This window comes from Sycon ciliatum, chromosome 3 (genome assembly GCF_964019385.1).
Source record: "Sycon ciliatum chromosome 3, ocSycCili1.1, whole genome shotgun sequence".
NCBI lineage: Eukaryota > Metazoa > Porifera > Calcarea > Leucosolenida > Sycettidae > Sycon > Sycon ciliatum.
The window spans coordinates 26,707,806-26,730,248 of NC_088645.1; the positions used below are offsets into that span (position 1 = coordinate 26,707,806).

The 22,443-nt window shown below is 46.1% G+C and overlaps 1 protein-coding gene across 4 annotated transcripts in view; it reads right to left on the reverse strand.

Moving 5' to 3' along the window:
- Nucleotides 1–22,443, reverse strand: part of LOC135811926 (uncharacterized) — a 195,015-nt gene that overhangs the window by 13,208 nt on the left and 159,364 nt on the right. For 2 of the 4 annotated variants that reach the window (XM_065325190.1, XM_065325193.1), the window contains exons 8-10: nt 4,273–4,293; nt 3,493–3,533; nt 3,314–3,384 (exon numbers count right to left, since the gene is read on the reverse strand). In XM_065325190.1, coding sequence (XP_065181262.1) covers nt 3,314–3,384; nt 3,493–3,533; nt 4,273–4,293 — 133 coding nt within the window. Of the gene's footprint in view, nt 1–3,313; nt 3,385–3,492; nt 3,621–4,272; nt 4,294–22,443 lie in introns of all 4 variants that reach the window. The other 2 variants (XM_065325189.1, XM_065325192.1) reach the window with 1 other exon arrangement.

Genomic DNA, 22,443 nt, shown 5'->3' on the forward strand with positions numbered 1-22,443 from the left:
TCCCGCTTCTGGACAGTGATCAGATTCACTGCCATGTTGGCTACATGAGACTAAGAACCGAGACTAAAAACCATCTACTTCAACTGTGTCTTGTCGAAAAGAAACAAACTGAACTGAGCTTGAGAACTTCAGGGAAAGACGCCGCCGTATACAAAACTTCAAAAGACTGCAGCCATGCACGACCAGTGCTAGTGTAGTGTCCAAAATCATAAAGAGCGCGATCCGCAACCCCCGCGCGGACTGAGCAGGACAGGCCAGTTGGTTGGAGTAGTAAAATACTACCCCCTAGTCAGCAGTGTGTACAACAGTCGCATGTAAACTGCACACAATCAGTACAGAATGGTCTTTGTACATACCGCTATGCATGGCCAGTGCATCGCAGTTTTAGGCGATAGAAAACGAAAAGCGAATCACAGCCAGTGAATTTTGAGTCGCAAACTGCGATGCGAACCCGGATAAATCGATCCCTGAATTGGATAGCACACTTCCGTGGGACAATGGCTCGGGGTGACGTTGGCCATTGATGGGTCTCAATGAATTTCTGAGTTGTCCTTTCGTTGAAAAATCTGCAGTCTACAAACTGAAACCACCCTCCAGAGGGATGCGGAGACTGGAAACGGCACTGTTAGATAAGCCGATTTTACCTACGCATGTGCAAGTACTGAGGCTTCAAAACGTACAAAAACTGTTGTCTGAGCTGGTTACAACCGTGGACTGTGCGCACGGTGTCACTGCGGGCGTGACACATCGGACACCAATTGCCAAGCCCATGCATGTAACACATGCATAGGTTGCCCTGCCAGCAGGCCAGTGTATTGTCGATGCACTCATATCTCTCTTATCCGGGCAGCCCCCGGGACCGGGCGCTACCCATAACTTGGACATGGCCGTAACTCTGAATCATGAAGGTTTTGATGGGCAAGGGCCAGAGATCTTGCATATCGCATCACTATTTCCACAAATATTGGCAAAGGAGTAACAATATTTCCACAAATATTGGAAAAAGAGTAACAAATTTCCACTAATAGTGGCAAGAGAGTAACAATTTTCCACTAATATTGGCAAGAGAGTAGCAATATTTTCACGAAAATCACCCATAGGGTGCCCGGGTAGACCGAGGTACCCGGAACTTGGAGGTCTGCTTGAGGGAGATAAGAGTGAACAAGATTTCTTGTAATCTTTTCACGTACAACCTAGCCATGCGTGGGTGCGTCAGCTAACTATTGTTTGATTTGTTTGTTTGAAGTTTTATTTAACATCGCAAACCAAACGGGAATTGATGCCCAACATTATGATGGCGATAGAATAAAGAAAGAAATGTGGCTATTAACGCGCTAAGCCTGTCCTGTTCACGTACTGCGCGATCAGGCTCATTTCCCCAAAAGAGGTCCTTTCACCTACAGTGATTTCAAGTGAGTGCAGTGTTGTACAGACCACTGTGTACAACACAATACGTCTGCAGAAATCAGTCGAATCTTAACCACTGACGGTGTATCGGAAAGCCAATGAGCAGAGATTTCCAGAACTATACGGTTGGTAGAAACTGGGCGGGAACGACAAAGTTCAAATTGCTGCAATTCCTGAAATTTCCTCAAGCGAAGTGCGCATATGGTGCTATTCAGGCACCAACTTCCTTAGTCTACCGTCCAGCCGCAGTCAATTGAGGAGCGAGGGGAGGGGATTCCCTGTAACAATACATTGACCTGGGAGTGGTTGTTGCAGTGATGGAATGTTTCCTGAGTCAATGCCTCGACGAGTATCGCGTGTGCTCTGGATGGCAGTATAAAAGGAGTCGATGGGAAAAGTGCTAGCTTGAAACAATGCGAGGAATTGGCTTTCCTACTAAGGTTGCGTTTGTTCGGTGCCATTCCCCCACCATTCCAAAGTCATTTCGCCGTGTTTTGGTTCCGGAGCGTTTGTTTGATGCACTGGACAGCGTTTGTTCGGGGCAATTCCGATTCCGGTCGCAGAATGAAGGGGGCAGAATCGATTCTGGCGATTCCTAAGAAAAAGCGGAATGAGGTCTCATTCCGAGCGGAATGAAAATGCGCGGAGGGGCTTCGTCGCTGCTGCATACCTCTCCAACAAAGCTTCAAACGCGATTATCTATATACAGAAATGTTAGCGGACATTGTCCAGGGTATAGGCTGGCACTGTAACCTCGGCATAGTTACTTGTTCGTGGTATTTTGACCCTTCACTGCCTGAGAAAGTGTGCACCAGGGATAGTTGATGAACTGGAAATATACCCTCGCAACTCAGCTGTTCATCGTCGTCAAGCAGGGCCTCTAGAATCACAGGGAGGCAAGCCAGAACTAGTTTTCGAGCCAAAGACCCAAGACCAAAAGAGGCACTGAGCCTGTCACTTCACTTCTTCTTACAACAGTGCCTCGTCTCTGTCAAATAAACACGGGAGCTAGAGACGTTTCTGTGAGTGATACGAGGTCGAATAGCATGATGAAGTAGCGGCCAAACGCCGCCTGCAGGCACCCTAGTTACGGGCGCCCGTTGATCTACGCCGTGTTTGGCCGCTCCTTCTTCATGACTGTCGTCAGGACATGCAGAAACTTACGGAAGCAAATAGCAACTACCAGGACTGGCATGCAGTAGTCTTCGCGAGGCTGCAAGTAACACTCCAACAGGTAATTGATGTGTATCTATATTCATTACGTCATAGTTGTACTGCATGCACGCACACACACGGATTAGTTGAGTGTGCTTCTTTTTCCTGTTGTTCTTTCTCATGACATGTTTTGTTTCCGTTCCCAAGTCTTCACGAATAAATAGTAACGTATCAGTAATACTCATACTCCAGAAAACCCAAAACATTTGACCGTCATTTCGTTTCCAGAGCTAGAGTGGCGCAAAACTTTTGCCAGATTCCCGGATGCATGGCGGCGCGTTTGTTTGCTACGCTCATTCCGATTCCGCGATGGGTACCAACGTCATTCCATGCCCATTCGGGAATGAACGAAATGCAACCTAATTCTACCGAGATTGCTACTCCTAATAGGGTCTTCCTGGGTTATCCATGGTCGTTTTGGAATGATTTTTGTATTTTTCTATAAAATCCTTTCTATCATACAAACACCAGTAAAAATAATTTTCTGTTCGCATGCTTCCGGCGTACTCAACTCAATGGACAGGCAGGGGGACATTTCATTGCTCATGGTTATGTATCCAGGGGTCCAAAGTTCCAAACACTTTCCTAAAGTTAAACCACCGCCAGTAAAGGGGAAAACACAACGCGTGGCAGCGGGCTCATTGGGTACATCTGCCACACCAAGAACTAGGAGTCAATAGTAATGTCCTACCTCGGTTGCTTCTTGATCACCAAGATGATGATAACGACTAGAACGATAGCAAGTACAGCTCCTCCAACAGCAATGCCAACAATAGCTCCAGTTTTAAGGCTTCCGTCTGTAGAATCACCAGTAGTGGGAGAAGTATTATAGGAGGTCGGTATTACAGTTGACGTAGTTATATTTGTTGTAATGCCAACAATAGCTCCAGCTCCTATGCCTCCTCCTCCCTCTGTAGAATTAGTGGTAGTGGAAGGAGAAGAAGACCCATTCATTGTCATACTTGTTGGATTTGTCACATTTGTCATATTTATCATAACTGATTGTGGACCATCGGTTGGCGTAAGCAAGTTTGGGTGCAAGTAGTCGTCGCGTCGTGGGCAGAAACGTGGATGTAGTGGTTTGGGAACCGCACGTTGTGACATTTAGGGCAACAAAAGGACATACACGAAAATGAGGAATTCAGTACCAGAGGTCGAGCAGCAACTAGTTACTTCTGACATGCTCAGTGGTGTGGTACAGACATACTAGTCGTACACAGAGTACAAAGTACACAATGAGCATGCCACCAAAGCCACGTGCACCTTTGCACTGCTAGAAAAAGGCTGCCATAATTTTGCCCAGTACACGTTGCAGAAAGGTGTTGTTACTGATGTAATAGTCACTTCTGAGCCAGTAGTTGCTGTGACAACTGTGCTTCTTCTGGTAGTCTCCTACGTTCCTATGTGTGCTACACAACTGGCTTTGGGTGACTGGGGCATTGGCATGCTACAAGCAAATCTATGCATTTTTTAGTAGTGTTGTGCTCCAAGTTTGCCCTTCAAGAGAACTAAGAGATCTGATGATAATGATCAAATACAATGGGAACCACACAATACATAAAGTGGTTATAACGCGTTCTCAAACTCGGTGCAGTGATTGGTGCATTCAGTGCAAGTGCAGAGCAAGGCAAACGACAGATTAGAACGTACCCGGGGTAGCAGATGGAGATTCTGCAACATAGAATAGAGCAAAAAATGCACGCACACAGAGAAAAGCACACACATACCAGCACACAAGCGCACGCGTTATAGACAGAAAAACACAGATGGAAACAAACTACTCAAAACCGACAATGTAGATCGCAACTACGCGAGCCATCCAAAGCCAATAACGACCTAAGAACCTTGAAATCAATTCTCAAGCTATGACGAAGCAAAACTTCAAGTTGACATCACTGCTGGTACATGATTACAATCCACCACGTTAGTGTCATTGCATTCCAACATGCAACCTGGAGTGGAGAAGTAAAAAAGTCCTATGTTACCTTCAATCTCGTGAAGATGGGCTTCGGCTTCAGGTGGCATCCTCCATTGACATTGCCAACCCCACGCGAGGACTTGAACTCGGGACCTTGCTTGTCATGAACAATGCTCTAACAATCTGAGCTATGGGACCAGGCCAAACCTACAAGGCGCTGACAAGTTGCTCACTCCAAAGGCAACTCACAATCTGGTAAAATGTGAATATTTGTTTGCTTGGAAGAGATACTGGACGAGATATTCCTTTCACTGCCAGCTGACCGCTCCAGCGACAATGCACTCAATGCCAGGTTGTCAGCTGAGCTGTGCACCCCCAGCGCCAGGGTACTTTTTACCTCCAGTTCAAACATCGAAAAGCCAACCTTTCATGGATTTTTGGTACATTCTGTACTGAATATCGTTTTCTAAAGTATACATCGCAGGTAGACAACTCATAAAGGAAGCCATTGCCCTCGAAAAAATCGCAAAATCCGAAGTACAAGCGTGCCGCGTGCTCTAGCGTCAGCCGCTGTGCAACAAGTCATGTCATGTGAAAGTGCGCCGTGCGCCGCATGTACTACATACACCCTGTGTAGCCAGTTAAACCGTTTGTACGTACAAATTTCGACCGCTCGCGGTCGATGACTTCTATGCGCACAGCGCTGGACTGGTTCACCGCAGAGAGCTGGGATTTTCCCTACTGGTAGCCAAGATGTACGCGCAGAGGGTGCCGACAATTTTGTTGTGTGATGCAATATATAAAATCGCGAAAATCGCGACTTGAAAAATGCGCTTGGGGAAAAGTGCGTACCCTGCGACTTTTGGTATTGCCTGCAGATTATTTCGACTTTGCTTGAGCTGGCCTCACGACTGTCTGCCCTGCTGTGCAAGCCATGGACGCGGAGCAAGCTCTTTCGCTTCTGGAGACCCTTCCTGACAACTCTGTCGCTGCCTCTTCCAGCAAATATGAGTTTGTCGAGCCAGACAATCCTGTTGAAAATATTTATTCTGACAACGACCGCGACGATGACATGGCGAGTGAAAGCAGCGCCAGTAAGAGTGCCATGGATGTCACAGACGACGACAGTGTCGCTGAGATGAGTGCCACTAATGGTGGAAGGGGACGTGGCAGAGAGAGAGGATTCAGCCTTGGAATAGGCCGTCGTCACGGTAGAGGTCGTGGTGTACAGGTACTATGTATAGCCAGCGGTGCAACCTGCACTAGTCGATATTTGCAATACTCGGGACAATGCTGACACCGCTGTGACTGGTAACACTCCTGCATTCCACCCAGAGAACGAACCTGGTATCCACTTACCTGAGGGAGCCAGTCCAGTGCAAGGATCTGATTTATTGCATATTGCAACAGTTTGCCCGATCGGCAATAAATCCAAATAATTATTAGTGCTAAATAGTGAGATCTGTGTTCGTTTTCTGGACTTGAAAGTTGTTGCATCGCATTCCTGAGGGTTTTTACTTTCAGAATCACCCCATTTTGTACATAATAAAAGTGAAAAATAAAAAAGTTACGGCATGAACAGTGACGGTCGGTTTTTGCTGTACAAATACCTAAAACGGTAAAGGGTTAAGAAGTAAAGTTAGTTGTTGTTTTGGAGAGAGAAGCAGGTCCTGTTTTCCGTTCGGTGGGATTGAAAGATCTGCCAGTGGACCGGAGAGCTACAACACTTGAAGCAGAAGACAGTGCTTGCTGAAGCTTCCCTGTCTTCGTGGCAACAGGACGTCAGTTTGCGAGAGACTTTCGTCCTGTCACTGCGGACGCAATTCTTGTTGCTTGCAGAACACTCGGGGAATGATCGTAAGTCGTTTCGTGAAGCAGATTGGGTCGCTGTACAGCCACGGATTGTTTTGCCGACATGGTGGTCCTTTGTTCTCCTAATTATTAGCAGTCCAAACTCATCTTTTCAACTTCGGAGAATGAAGCGCTTCCCTGTTCCGTTGACAAGCTAGCGCTTCCCTGTTCCGTTGACAAGCTAGGCGTTCGCGTATGTAATGCACTTTTGCATCAGCTTGCAGTAGATCGTTCGGTTTTGAGGTAGATGTCATTGTGGAAAGAATAATATTACATATAATTGTGTTGTAGCTGACATACCTGTAGTGTCCCTTGACCGTGGTGGTCGCCATTGCAACATTTTAGTTCTTAGGTTGTTCTGGACCCTAACGAGCGCAGCCAGCACTGTTTCCGTCAAGTTTGTAGCCTCATGCAAAATGCGTTCGTGAGGAACCCGTAGTTTGGTTGTCTCTACCCGTGACCCCAACCGGCTATCGCAATGGATAGCCGCCTGGAGTCTTGGGTAATAGCTAGGCATCAGGTCTGAACCAAATTCTATGCTCCGTGCAATGAAAGTTGACGGGAAAGAGAAAAATAATCACACCGACTCAGCGAGGTGGAAGTGCGTGGGAACCGATTTCTCGCGCCGCTCTGCTAAAAATCGGAACGCATTTTCAACGACGCTGGTTCGTTCTTTTTTTTCCAAATGACAACCGATACTCCTGGCAGCGTATTTCAATGGGTATTGACCTCTTCCAGGGCCCAGTTACCCTATACGGCAGCTAAACATCTCCAATACAGTCAGACCTCGCCTAACAGCACACATCCGTTTCCACAAAATATCCGGATAGGCGAGGGAACCGGATAATCGACTACACATACTGTATGTGTGCATAACATGTGCTGTAAATCGGTCACCAGCGATATTCTTCTGGATGGCGAGGGATCCGGAATAAAGAAGACCGGATAAGCGAGGTCTGACTGCACCCTGAAAAAGGGCAGAAGTCGTGGCCCAAACTGGGCGAAGTTGGCCTGTCGACGGAAGTTGACAGCGGCACTGGAACTGCATTTTTTGCTGGTCGACTGCAGTCGACAGCAGAAATGGGCTGTCGACAGCGCACGGCTGTTTTTTTTTGTGCGATTTCACGCCACTTAACAATATGGCTGCCGAAAGTCTCGATTGGGCTTCAATGGCAAGAAAATTTGAATTTTCAAATCGTCAGAACACGAGTAGGCCATGGTTTCCCCTGGATTTTGGAGACTAGTCAGCCCGGACAGCCCGGGGAACACGCTGATCATCTGCATCTTGTTTCAAGCTTCCCCTCGTACTTCACATGACTGCCTTTCCTTCAAGAAACATTTGTTCTATGTCGTACGACTTTGGCTTCGTTCTGGAATACTCCTTGTGTCGTCGCTGACAAACTCGGCTCCGAGAAGCCCTTCCCGATTTTTTCCCAGCTTAGATCGATATTTTCCCAGATAGAGGACTATCCTCTGGTTGTCTTCCCCAAGTGTCATTAGAATACGCGCGTGTAGTGGAACCCACGTTCGACCAGCCAGCACTAACGCAACACTTTGGATTAGGGAATGAATTATTTACAAGAGAATTGGAAGAGACATAGAAGTACCAGACTGAAACACACTGAACTAAAGGATCGAATCAACTACTGAAGTACAGAAAGACGGGCATGCAATCTGAGAAAGGAGTGCAGCTACACAGCTGACAAAAACTAAGAAAAACTGAAAGGCGACAAAAACAATGGAAGGTATGCATTCCGGCGACATGACGTATATGCAGCGCAGCTAAGCACGTTGCTAGACACATGAACAGCATGAGAGGTGTACACATAAAGCAGAGGCGCGCGCATGGGTGAGCGTGTACACAGCATGCATAGCAACATATATTGTGACACAAGAGTCATCAGGCACCTAATATAGCAGTCCATAACACCACTCCCCTAGGTGCCATTGATCATCCACTGTATCTAGCTGGCTGTCGTCGATTACCAGGGCCTCGGAGATCGTAGCGCTGAGTCGGCATGTCAGCCGCAAACTCGATGCTCACCACATTATCACAGGCAGCTGGCTCTGGGCGATCTTCGGCAGCATCATGGTTACCATCATCTAGTGTTCCATCTACCTGCTGGGCGTGTCCAGGCTTGACGATATCAACGTTCACGACCTTCTCTCTGCCGTCAGCATGCTGGATCACCAGGGTCGATGGCGAGACTATCTTCAGCACCGTCCAGCCACTCTCATATGGCGTCATGAGCTTCTGACTCCGCTCTGGGCGACGTAGCATCACCGGATCATCGACACGGTGTTGTCCCTGCCCTTTTGGCACGTGTGTGCCCCTTTTGGCACGTTGGTGCGGACCGCGCGCGGACTGCGCCGGTTGGAGATTATCGTACATGTTCTTGTTGTTGTGCGCATGCTTATCGTGCGCATTCTGGTTGTTTTGGGTGCTTTCTTCCTGAGACTCTCCTTGGAACAACAATGATAATCTGTCCTCTGAGTGTGGCGTACGTGTGATGTACGAATAAGAGAGTAATCGGAAGGGCTATCGTGCGAGGGAATAAAACCCCCCGACGACAATTGGCGCCCAACGTGGGGCTCGAACTCACGACCCTGAGATTAAGAGTCTCAGGAAGAAAGCACCCAAAACAACCAGAATGCGCTCGATAAGCATGCGCACAACAACAAGAACATGTACGATAATCTCCAACCGGCGCAGTCCGCGCGCGGTCCGCACCAACGTGCCAAAATGGGCACACACGTGCCAGAAGGGCAGGGACAACAAAAGTTTTGAACGTTTTTGTTCCCTTCTTGTCAAAATAATACTGGGAATGATGGAAATAAGCTAAAAGACTACAACTGTAAGGGAAGGAAGTTCAGAAATATATCACTCCCATTATGTGTAGAAGTGACACGGAAAAAAGCGTGGAAATTCAATAAGTGACAAAAACGAAGCGAAAAGAAAAGAGAGAAAATATCAAGACAACTAGCACTGCCCGACAGGTGACACTTGATTCGTGTGTGTTTTGTTGCGTGGTAGGTCTTTGTTACATCTTGTCGTGTCGGAAGGTTTTTTTCCTGCTCCAAAGAAATCACGTATCACCGAAAAAAGCACGGTTTCAAGTTTGATCCGAAGGTGACAGCCGGAAACCAGCTGATTCACTTCAAGTGATTCTTGCGTGGAAGATGCGGAATTCTGTCCCTGCGGTCAGGTCGTTCCTTGGTGTCTCGGGCTATCGCCGCAGATTCATCCATGCGTTTGCGCAGCGGTCAGCCCCACTGACGGCTCTCACAGGTAAGAATACGCAGTTTGTCTGGAGGAAAGCTTGTGATGCTTCCTTCCGCGCCCTGAAGTCTGCGCTATCGAGTGCTCCGGTTATGGCATTCCGGGATGCCGGCCCCTTCTATCTGGACACACATGCCTCTAAAGTGTCCATTGGTGGTGTACTGAGCCAGGTACAGGACCAGGTGTAACGCGCCATTGCGTTTGGCGGCTGAATAATGACGAACGCGGAGCGTAACTATGACGCCAGTGACCGCGATGCCCTGGCCCTTGCCTTCTTCGCAAACCACTTCTGGCATTGTCATACCAGCCAATTACGAGAGTGCTTTTTCTGGATCGCTATGGCAAAATCCCGGGATTTGCCTTGGTTTTTCGGGATACTGTAAATATACAAAATTTCGGCACTGCAAAATTTCGGCACTTCACGATTTTTGACATTTCGGCGGCGATTTATTTTCGGCGTGGGGTAGAGGGCATGGTATAGTGCGACAGATGCTGAGAAAATTTTCATCGGCGTTTTAATTTAGGCGTTTTGGGATGGTGCCGAATATAGCCGAAATTAAATAGCTGCCGAATATTTGTATATGTAGGACTCAGTATAGAGTCCATGCACTATATGATGTAGAGCACCATATAGAGTCCATTGGTCCAAAATCCACTATACAGAGTCCAGGAGTCCACTCAGTTTTGATCAGCTTCATCCTGCCGCGCAATCCCCTATAAGGAGTACACTTTTTCTACAAGTCCCCTATTCACGGTCCAGGAGTCCAGTTTATCCAGTCACGCCGTTCTGTGTGTTGTGACCGAAACTGAAGAGAACAAACACCTTTTCAGTTTTGCTTGCCTCGTGGCAGCGCATTCCTTTCTTCACTTCAGCCATGGCTGCGTCTTGTGGTTCTCTGAAGACGTTTCATCAGTGCGCGGGATGAAAGCAGAAATTGCAGAACGAGAAACGTTCAGCACAGTTCAAATCTGACGAGTCAGGTACACTGACACTCTCTTTCGTTCGACGCCACAAGGATCCCCTGTTTGGCTGGCCATTGCTGCCAGTAAGGCGTTTGAACGGTTTCATCAGAGCGAGGGATGAAAGCAGAAAGCGGAGAACGAGAAAAGTTCAGCACAGTTCTAATCTGACGAGTCAGATACACTGACACTCTCTTTCGTTCGACGCCACAAGGATACCCTGTTTGACTGGACAAGAGCTGCCTGTACCACCGTGTCAAAAGGCTGTCCAACTACATGGCAGGACGATGACTGAGGTAAGGAAGCTTTTACTCATTTCGATTGGTCTGCTGTTCTGTCGTTATGCTTGAATTGTTTTCCATTTTCAAGGATCGTATCGCGTTTGTTTGATGTTGCTTGAATGAATGCCCTAAAAGTAATCAACCACTTCGTAATAGTCCTCAAGGACTGCAAGGATGTTGCATCAATTGTATACGCATACGATCGTCTAGCTATCATCAATTATTATATTATTTCATGAGAAATGTATTTTTATCCCTGTGATAATTATGTGAACTTCACGACACTCTTCCTCTACTAGGCTCTAGTATGATGTCAAATACAATGGGATCCACAAACGCAGTGCCAGTGTACTAGTAGTAGTAGTAGTAGTAGTAGTAGGAGGAGGATTTCTCGTATGCCGATGACAAGAAAAAGCTTCTCAAGCTAATACATGTACTCGTATTCCATGAAGTAACCGTTTTGATGTCACAAACATGACATTGTGTCAGTGAAACTGCCCCGTGACAACAAATCATTGCATTTCCATCTTGGGGAAGACTGACTGACGGCAACGCTGTACAGATTGTTCAAATCATCTCATTTCAATTTAGTTGCAGTGAAGTGAAACACTGTGTACACTACATGTATGGTGGTGTGTCTGTGCATCTTGAGTGCGCACAAACGATCTTACTGTAAGACATGTTATTATAACGAGTCGCAAATTTAACGATTGTCCAAAATTCATAGGTTAACGAGAAGATATGTTAACGATCTTGCAATATTCTGCCATATCCACACACAGCATAATATGAATCAGTACGGCCTCAACGGATCTTATTATAACAAAGAAATATCCGTTAAAACGTTAGATTTGCTTCCTCGTAATATTATACATGTCTTACAGTATTCCGTATTACTAATAGATTATTGTCCCCACCGTCACCTGTTCACAGGTCTTTGAGTGGATGGATTTTCATTGAGCATTACATTCGTTGAGAACTTGGTAGTTGTGTGCTTCCATGCATCATTACGGTAATACGCGTATCCTTGTGCTATCTATTTGTTGCAGGTGTGCTGATCTTCAGAAGATTGCGGAACTGAGTGCTGCTGAACATTTGCATGGCCATGAGCAATGGCCATGAGCAATGGTGAAGCTTGCTATTGCACTCTCAGCATGTCCTAGTATTATGCTGACTACTGCACTATGTTACTCTCCTACGCTACTACACGTATGTAAACGTGCGCGCATCCGCCCATGTATGCATTCGTTTCGTATAATTATTTGTTATTCCTCTTGACTTTACTTGTAAATGGGTGGACGTTTGCATGGCTGTTGGAGTTGCGTGTGTATTGTGTCTCTACTCTTTTCTTGGTGTTTTCCTGGCGTTGTATAAGTTTGCGTGTGTGTGTGTTTGTGTGTGTGCGCGTGCACAATAATTTGAAAACAAGTAATTAATCCTTGGCTCTCCGTTATTCTCTTTCGATTCTTGGTTTTTTTCTACGTATTTTCTTGGCGTTGTGTGGGTATGTGCATGTGTGTGCGTGCACAATAATTTGGCAACACTACATGATTGAGATATTGTAATTTGCAGTGTCTGCGAAAAGACCACTTGATTTGAGGATGGTGTTTGTAGGGTTTTTCATGTAATGAAGTGGCTGCAGTGGCGCCTGAATACTTATTTTTTATCTTGAGAAGTGAATGATGTAAAGGATTAAAGGGAGAGGCCATTTTCTGGTTAATATTCACTGCTTCAGCAGATCCTTTGTCTAAATTCGAACTCTGGATAGGGGATGCCTAATTGGCTGGACTTTTTACAGGGAGTGTTGTCCACATAAAGACTCCTTATAGTTAATTTCAAAGTTTGGACTCCATACAGTTGATTTTGGACCAATGGACTCTATATAGGGGTGAAGCCAATTGGCTGGACTCTATGCAGGGAGTGATGTCCATCTAAACTTTGAGCTCACAGTTGATTCCAAGTTTGGACTCTGTACAGTGGATTTTGGACCAATGGACTCTATATAGGGGTTGGACATCATATAGGGGCTGGACGCTCTACTGAGTCCAACATATATTTACAGTATGTCGTATTTTTCCAAAAAAACCTTTTCCCACTTTTGATGGCACCAACATTTCGATAATAGATGATTGATGGTGATCATCGGATCACACTGACGCATGTTCAAGACTCAAAAATGGAGGTTTTTCAGGGACTGTTTATGGAAGGAGCACTGGTACTGCAGGCTATGGTGGTCCGGAATCAATAAGGACAACTACTGGCCTGTGATAAGTCATGTGAAGTGCTCCAAGTACAATATCACGCTTGTTTCTTGTACAGTGAATATCGGGATAACCGACAGGAATTTCGGGATCACGGGAGTTCATCCAAAATTGCGGTATAATCCTGAAAAAATCTGGTTACTTGGCAGGTATGCATTGTCTGCTTGGTCGCGAGTTCACTGCACGGACAGATAATTCTGCGTTAACTGCGCCGCGGGCAACAAAGAAAACAAACCTTTGTTGCCTTTCACCATGATGGGTTGTGTTGTTGACAAAGGCTGAAAGACAATACCAAGTCTGTGCAATAGGTCCTGCGAGACCAGACGTTCATTGCACTTTGTTAAGTTATATGGACATGTGTCTCTTACCTTGAATGCTGATGGAGTACGTTGTTGACAAAGACTTGACTGCTCTATCACATCGGTCCAGTATATCCTGGGGTACCTGCTTATCACTTCCAGAAGTATTTACGGCAAATGTACAATTAAAACTGGTGTTGTATGCTGTAGTGCATGTCACATTGAACCGCACACCAGCTGGGTTATCTCTGGTAAGCATAATACTGGAATCATTTCCCATGAAGCTGAAAGTAGAGTTCACGTATTCCAACAGTCCATTTTGAGATATTCCATTCATTGTGTTCACCATCTTTGTTTTAAGATCTAAAGTGGATGTCCAAGTGACATTCATACCTGATGAACCCACAGTATTACATTGTATATCATATCTCTGATCAGTGTAGTTGAAAACCATTGTTGTGGGAGTGACAGTAGTACGATTCTGCCAGGCTGTACATTATCATGGGGATAGAATGTTGATGTTCACACACGAGCATACGAGTACACACACACACACACACACACACACACACACACACATACACACACACACACACACACACACACACACACACAAACACACACATACACACGCACATGCACACACACACACAGACACACACACACACACACACACACACACACACACACACACACACACACACACACACACACACACAAGCACACACACACACATACATACACACACACATACACACATACACACACACATACACACACAAATACACACACATATGTGTACACACAATAGTACTCAATTCACGGAAAGAACTCTTTCCTCTTTTCTGGACTCATCAGCGCAGCACAGGGAAAGGCCGAGCCAGATCGCAATAAGAAATACATTTTCCAAAGCCAGATTTAAACCAGGCCCGAATGTACCTTGCCAGAGTGCTCAATCTGAAAAGGTCAGTGAGCTCAGCATAACCCAAACACATGCCCTTCAATATGACCATCATGATACTCCAAGTGCAGTTGCTACGCAACCTTCCCATGTAGAACGGAGTGCAGGCATGCAAGGAAGACGGCTAAAAGTCTCCCGTAGTCGATACTGGCTCTCAGCCACAGATGCCCTCTAAACCCTTCTTGAACACTCTGTCCGCTTTCACACTGGCTCAATCGTATTATTCTACTACAAATACCATCTTTCCATTCCTTTTCCATTTTCACCTTCCGTTTTTGTTGCACTGAAGTGTCGCTGAATCCGAGACCTCAGGTCGGCGGAAATACTCCGGTTTCACCACCACAGCTGGGACTGCAGCCACCTATGTAATACAGTAATCTGTTCTCAAATTTCGTAGTTTCTCGTAATAAAATCTGCCACAGAAACATAATGACGCGGTGTGCAAACAAGGGACTGCACGATGTAATTACCTCCATGCTTCACATGACTCCACGCTGCCATGTTATGACGCCTTCATGATTTGCAATCTTTAGGATGTCAGTGTTTCCCATATTAGTTTTAGATGAAGTAATGTTTACTGTATGGCACCATGTAGTATTTCACTTTCAGTGTAATAATGATTTCTGATGATAATCATGTGGAAAAGGCGTTAAATTCCCTACATACTGCTTTGGGGTGAAGCAAATATTAGAACGTTCGACAAGGTTCACTCCAAAGTGGATTTGGAAAGAATACAATTTGTTACTCACGTACTCAAGCAAGCAACTTCCTTCAAATTTAGCTGTTTTTCTGGAACGGATGCTGCTCTGCGCCCTTGGTGAACATAACCTGCGCCCCGAGGAGCAGCTGGTTCCCGGTTTGCAAGTGGACAGACGATTTTTGTTCCTTGAAAAAGGAGTAGGGTGCAACAAGGTACGTCTGTAGCTGATTTTTGAATGCTCCTCGTACATTTTAATGGTAACAGAATATTCTTAGACCAAAATCAGCGCGTCGGTGGGCGTACATTTTTCTTCTGAATTTTTTAGTTGTTTCGCCTCGTACCTATGGCAGATGATGGTGAAGTGGGCAGGATGATCGTCTTCATCTATGCTTTGTTCATCCAACTTTGCCGCGTCCTCGTTAAAAAGTGATGCTGAAAAAATATGTTGATTTTCAATGTACTCGAGGACAAGTGATTGCTGGCTACGTACTTTGAAGTACCGTATTTTCCGGAGTATAGTGCGCACTTTAGATGTGCTATTTAGGCCCTAAATCGCAGGTGCGCACTATGCTCCGAATATGAAATGCATGTACTTCAATGAAGATTGAAGTGCGCATCCCCAACGAAGATTGGGGGTGCGCGTTATACAAAGGTGCGCACTATACTCCGAAAAATAAGGTACACCTGTGGTACCAAGTCACACGACTGAAGTGTTGGAAGAATGCACAAATGCCGGTATTTTGCATTGAATGGAAGCGAGGATATGCAGCCGTGAGCATAAATTAAAAAAAAAATTGGGGCAGGACCCCTCGTCAAATTTCTGCACAAGCCTCTGGCTTGCAATGGCAAACAACAACATGTATATTTCAAGGGAGTTGCCCCCCCCCCCCACACTCATCCAGACAGCTTGTATATTACCACACATCAGACCTTGCTATCGACTCTCACGATAAAATAAACCTCAACATGACGTACGAAACGCAAGTGTCCCTGCCGAAACTTCTGTACAAAATTTCCTCACTATAACATAATCCGCAATAGCTTAATTTTCGCTAAAACACACTCTATCGCAGTGTTTACTTGGTCCCATGCGCACAGAGACGTCAGTAGAACACAAAAATGTCATTCTGTCAGGTGTCTTTCCAGGCTGAATCACTTTTTTTAATGTCGCCTCAAGGCTCCATATCCTTGCTTCCATTCAACCCACATACTGGCATTCATGCGTTCCTCCAAAAACTACACGTGTGTGGACCTGGGGCATAAGGTGTACTTCGAAGTAATGTTTTCAACACATACTGTAGACACACTGTAGAAGTTATACACACACTCCCTGAGTTGATCAGAGTGGCTCATAAGGCCAGGGTCACACATGCACTTTTTGGCGGCGCCACCAAAGCGGTACTTACGCTTCGGCGGAAAGTTTGGATTTCGCCACGCCAAAATAATGCGAGCCGAACCTCTGCATTCGCGTATCCGCTTCGGCGGCACCTGCATGGTGATGGCTTTGGAGTTTAGTGGTAGTTGGGAGTTTAGTGTGCATCTTCTGGCACTGACTTCTGGTGTTGTTTGGTTGCCGTTTGGTGTTCGGTTTTCATATTGTTCTTCTTTCGCAATGCATTTTATGTTCTGGAGATCTCTCAAACGATACTACATCATTGTGAGTGAAAAGTTGGTGAGGAAATCCATCTCACAACTCCTTGGCCGGGATCGCGCACGATATCCAAATCTCTCCTCTCTTATTTACAAGCAATGCGTCTATCAGAGTATGCAACACTAGAACTGCAACCAGAGTGTAGTAGCGAACTATTATTCTGCCACACCCTCACATGGAGTCACTGCAACTACAGGCATACACACTGGGGTCGATGATGGATCATGGAGGAGGCAACGACACCCTGCAATACAACTATTTGAATTTGATATTAATGTTAGGGCTGAAACGAACATAAAACGTTCTTGATGTTAACGAACGAACGAAAATTCTCTAACATTCTTGTCGTACGCGAGTGCTCGCGCACGAACCGGCAAAGGCAAGAAAATAATGGAACTTTTGAATACAGTATAGCAATAAACCTTGCAGAAATGCGAACTGTTTGGGATCCCATGGTAGAGGCAGACGAAATTTCACTGGGGACACATTGGTCAACTTCTGTGAAACTAGTCACCTCTACCTGGCCAATACTACGTTCAAGCATCCTGCCAGGAATATTACGACCTGGACTGGCTGAAGGAGAGACAAAGCAGCAGACCAAAAAGTCCCTGTGTACAATCAGATTGATTATATTATTTGCCGTGAGTCACAGAAACGTCTCTTGAAGAACTGCAGGAGCTACGGCGGGATGGAGACTTACTCAGATCATAGAATTGTAATCGCAAACCTAGAGATATCGAGAGTGTATGGTGTCTTGGGCAGCCAGACGCACAAACGGAGCATAAGCAGACAGCCCAGTGTCAATACACTTGCAGGGCCTACTGGGAGGCAGGAGACGACGTGCAGGAGAACTGGAACGCTATACAAAAACACATTCACAGTGCAGCAGCAACAACTGTGGGATACGCCAAGAGAAAAAAAACACCAAAAATACGATGATGCAGCACTGGAAGCCCTATCGAAGGAGCAGAGGCAGCTTCGCATACAGCTGACATTCGTCACTGACGACAAGAAGAGAGAATCTCTCAAAACAAAACGTAACCGAATTCAACACAAGGTGCGGAAGCTGTGCCTAGACCGTGCTGAGGCAGAACTGGACCTGAAGGCTAAGAAAGTAGAGAAACTGAAGAACGGCGCACAAATGTTCAAGGCAGTTGCCACAATGCGGAGGCGGCCGGCAGTGACCCCGGTAGTGCAGGATCAACACGGCAAACTGGTCGGCAGAGCCCAGGAAGCAGTAGCTATCGTTAAAGAACATTCCCAACGCCAGTTTACAGATGAACATGCTTCAGCCATAGAGCCCTTCATCGGTGAGCCTAGACCACTCGATCGGCCTATCACTACTTCCGAGCTCCGAGATAGCTTCAAGAAACTAAACAATGGTAGAGCATGTGGCCCGGATGGCATTGCGGCCGAACTCCTGAAATATGGTGTTGAGAAACTCCTGGAGGCTATGATCCGCCTGTTGAACAGGGTCTTCGAAACCCATCAGCCATTAGACCTCAGCCTAGGCACACTGATTGCTCTTCAAAAACCTAACAAAAAGAAGGGACCACCTGGAAATCTCCATCCCATAGTGCTTCTAACTGCCCTCAGGAAGGCCGTGTCACTTCTCAACCTGAAACGCATCTCACATAGAGTTGATACCTTTCTCAGTGACAACCAGAGTGGATTCCGGGCAGGACGATCAACGGCAGATGCAGTTTGGTGTCACAAATGGCTTGCAGCAACAGTCCAGAAATATAAGTATGTCATTGAAATTCTCGGTATAGACATGTCAAAAGCATTTGACACCATTCAGCGAGAACGACTTCTGGCCGTTTTGGAGACCTTCCTACTTCCGGATGACCTACGTTTGGTAAGGTTGCTCATCGCTAACACGACGCTGAGTGTTCGACTTTGAGGCTTTGGGTCTACCCCTTTCCACACAACAATTGGCACTCCACAGGGAGACTCACTTTCCCCTGTGCTATTTGTAGTCTATCTAGACGCAGCACTGCGCGATGTCCTCGCCACAGCCCCACCTCGCTGTCCTGCAGATAGCACTCTACCAATCAGCATCATCTACGCGGACGACACCGATGTTGTCAGTACCTCATCTGCTTGGCTAGCACAGCTTGAACCTCTTGCCGCAACAGTTCTCAGGCAATGGAATCTCCATGTCAACGCAGAGAAGACCGAACACACAAAACTCACTCGGCACCAGGATCGAGTCTCGGAAGAATGGAGAATGACGAAAAAGTTAGGTTCTCTGATTGGTGACGACGAAGACATCACCAGGCGAAAACAGCTCGCCACAGCGTCCTACAGAACAATGTACAGTCTTTGGAAGTGGAGAACATTAGTGCGTGAGGAATTGAGACTGAGGCTGTACAACGCATTCGTGATGCCAGTCTTACTGTACAACAGCGGCACCTGGGCACCCACTTCAGTGGCCGAGGCCCAACTGGACTCGTTTCACCGCAGGCAGTTGCGTAGTCTCATCGGTATTAGGTGGCCACAAACAATAAGCAATGCTGCTCTCTACAAGAGGTGCAGAGCACAACCGACATCTAACTTTGTTCGCCTAGCCAGATGGAGACTCTTTGGCCATATACTGCGCATGCCTGACGGATGTCCTGCTGTGGCGGCTATGATTAACTATTACCAGGTGAAGGAAACAGTGTGGAGGGGACATCCAAGAACGACTCTGCCTATCGTGCTATCCCGTGACCTGCAGAGAGTGGGGCGGAGGGGACTCAAGACGTTGTCTGATCTCCTCTCCCTCCGGGAGATTGCACAGGGCAGAGGGGAGTGGAAGGACCTTTGCAAGGACGTCTGCAAGTCCAATAGTGGCGTCTACGACTAAAACCAAATAATATTGCTCCGAAATATCACAGTACTGCTTTTCATAACTGCTGCGGTAATAATAATTAACATCTTTTTTTAAATACTTCGAAGTACCAACAGAATTTCTCTCTTAACGTAGTGCGTGGATTTGCATCCACCTGCCACCATTTTACTGGATTATTCTCAAAACGGAGTCGACAATGCCCTTTATCCTGTGTGTGCGTCCTCTGTTCAATCTGAGCATTGCTGTCATGTGACCCTGAGCAGGTACGTCTTGTATTGTATTTCTATTTCCGTTGTCGTTGCTCTTTTTAATTTTTTTTTTCATTTCCCAATTCCCAAGTCCATTCAGCACGTGCGAATTTGTGGGCGGTTGACCACCGCTGACATTGACGCGTAAGTGCATAATAATAATAATAGTAATAATAATAATTTGAAACTCGGGTATTGAGCCAATAATAAAAGTAGAAAGGAAAAGGACATAATTATGGAAACGAGTTAAGAGTAACTCTCCACCACTGTAACTAGATACTATATACAGTCAGAAAGTGCAACAACTAGGCACAAAACTGACAGAGTACTGAGACATTCGACGTCCTGACACCTAGCTTCAACACATCTCCGTAGCGCTAACCGACAGCCTTCCAACTTGGAAGGTTCAAGGTTATGGAAAGACCAAAGAGGGGAAGGCAAGCGAAACGAAAACGAACACTCTTTGGTCTTTCCATAACCTTGAACCTTCCAAGTTGGAAGGCTGTCGGTTAGCGCTACGGAGATGTGTTGAAGCTAGGTGTCAGGACGTTGAATGTCTCAGTACTCTGTCAGTTTTGTGCCTAGTTGTTGCACTTTCTGACTGTATATAGTATCTAGTTACAGTGGTGGAGAGTTACTCTTAACTCGTTTCCATAATTATGTCCTTTTCCTTTCTACTTTTATTATTGGCTCAATACCCGAGTTTCAAATTGCACACCTGATGAGCCGTCACGAACCATACGGCGAAACGTACGTCGTGTGAAACAACTTGTTTTGTAGTCAACTAGTCCATCACAATGTCATGCATGAGGAGTACTGTAGGAGTTTAGACTTCGGCTTGTACAATTCGTTCTCGCAAAGCTTCCCCCTTCTTACTTATCTTTGATATTTTTGACCCACCCAAGTTGGGTGGTGTGCTGCTTTGCTGCTTCGAATTGTAGTTAGACCGCTGTGTCAAATCGCCTACTGGTCTCGTCATCGTCTAGTGACAATCGACATTCTTTGTTCCGTTGAGACTGTAGCTTGTGCTCGTTTTCGTTTCGCTTGCCTTCCCCTCTTTGGTCTTTCCATAACCTTGAACCTTCCAAGTTGGAAGGCTGTCGGTTAGCGCTACGGAGATGTGTTGAAGCTAGGTGTCAGGACGTCGAATGTCTCAGTACTCTGTCAGTTTTGCGCCTAGTTGTTGCACTTTCTGACTGTATATAGTATCTAGTTACAGTGGTGGAGAGTTACTCTTAACTCGTTTCCATAATTATGTCCTTTTCCTTTCTACTTTTATTATTGGCTCAATACCCGAGTTTCAAATTGCACACCTGATGAGCCGTCACGAACCATACGGCGAAACGTACGTTGTGTGAAACAACTTGTTTTGTAGTCAACTAGTCCATCACAATGTCATGCATGAGGAGTACTGTAGGAGTTTAGACTTCGGCTTGTACAATTCGTTCTCGCAAAGCTTCCCCCTTCTTACTTATCTTTGATATTTTTGACCCACCCAAGTTGGGTGGTGTGCTGCTTTGCTGCTTCGAATTGTAGTTAGACCGCTGTGTCAAATCGCCTACTGGTCTCGTCATCGTCTAGTGACAATCGACATTCTTTGTTCCGTTGAGACTGTAGCTTGTGCTCGTTTTCGTTTCGCTTGCCTTCCCCTCTTTGGTCTTTCCATAACCTTGAACCTTCCAAGTTGGAAGGCTGTCGGTTAGCGCTACGGAGATGTGTTGAAGCTAGGTGTCAGGACGTCGAATGTCTCAGTACTCTGTCAGTTTTGTGCCTAGTTGCTGCACTTTCTGACTGTATATAGTATCTAGTTACAGTGGTGGAGAGTTACTCTTAACTCGTTTCCATAATTATGTCCTTTTCCTTTCTACTAATAATAATGATGATAATAATTCGAGTCCTGGTAGTGACAGTCAATTTTTTCTTCAGACTTTTCCCGTTTGTCTCTTTCCCTCAAAACCAGTTAATATTTTATGACTTGGGGCTCCCCGCGTGCTAGTTTGTACGTGAAGTGTGTGGGTACAGTGAGGGCTGCTTCCCACCCGCCTGTGTGGATTCACAGGAAGTGTGAGTTACGAAGTCTGAAGAAAACGTTGAACGGTCTCTGCTTGGATGACAACTACACCATAGCTCAGTGGTTAGAGCATCGCTGGCTACAAGCGAGGGTCCCTGGTTCGAGTCCTGGTGGTGACAGTCAATTTTTTCTTCAGACTTTTCCCGTTTGTCTCTTTCCCTCAAAACCAGTTAATATTTTATGACTTGGGGCTCCCCGCGTGCTAGTTTGTACGTGAAGTGGGTGGGTACAGTGAGGGCTGCGTCCAACCCGCCTGTGTGGATTCACAGGAAGTGTGAGTTACGAAGTCTGAAGAAAACGTTGAACGGTCTCTGCTTGGATGACGACTACACCATAGCTCAGTGGTTAGAGCATCGCTGGCTACAAGCGAGGGTCCCTGGTTCGAGTCCTGGTGGTGACAGTCAATTTTTTCTTCAGACTTTTCCCGTTTGTCTCTTTCCCTCAAAACCAGTTAATATTTTATGACTTGGGGCTCCCCGCGTGCTAGTTTGTACGTGAAGTGTGTGG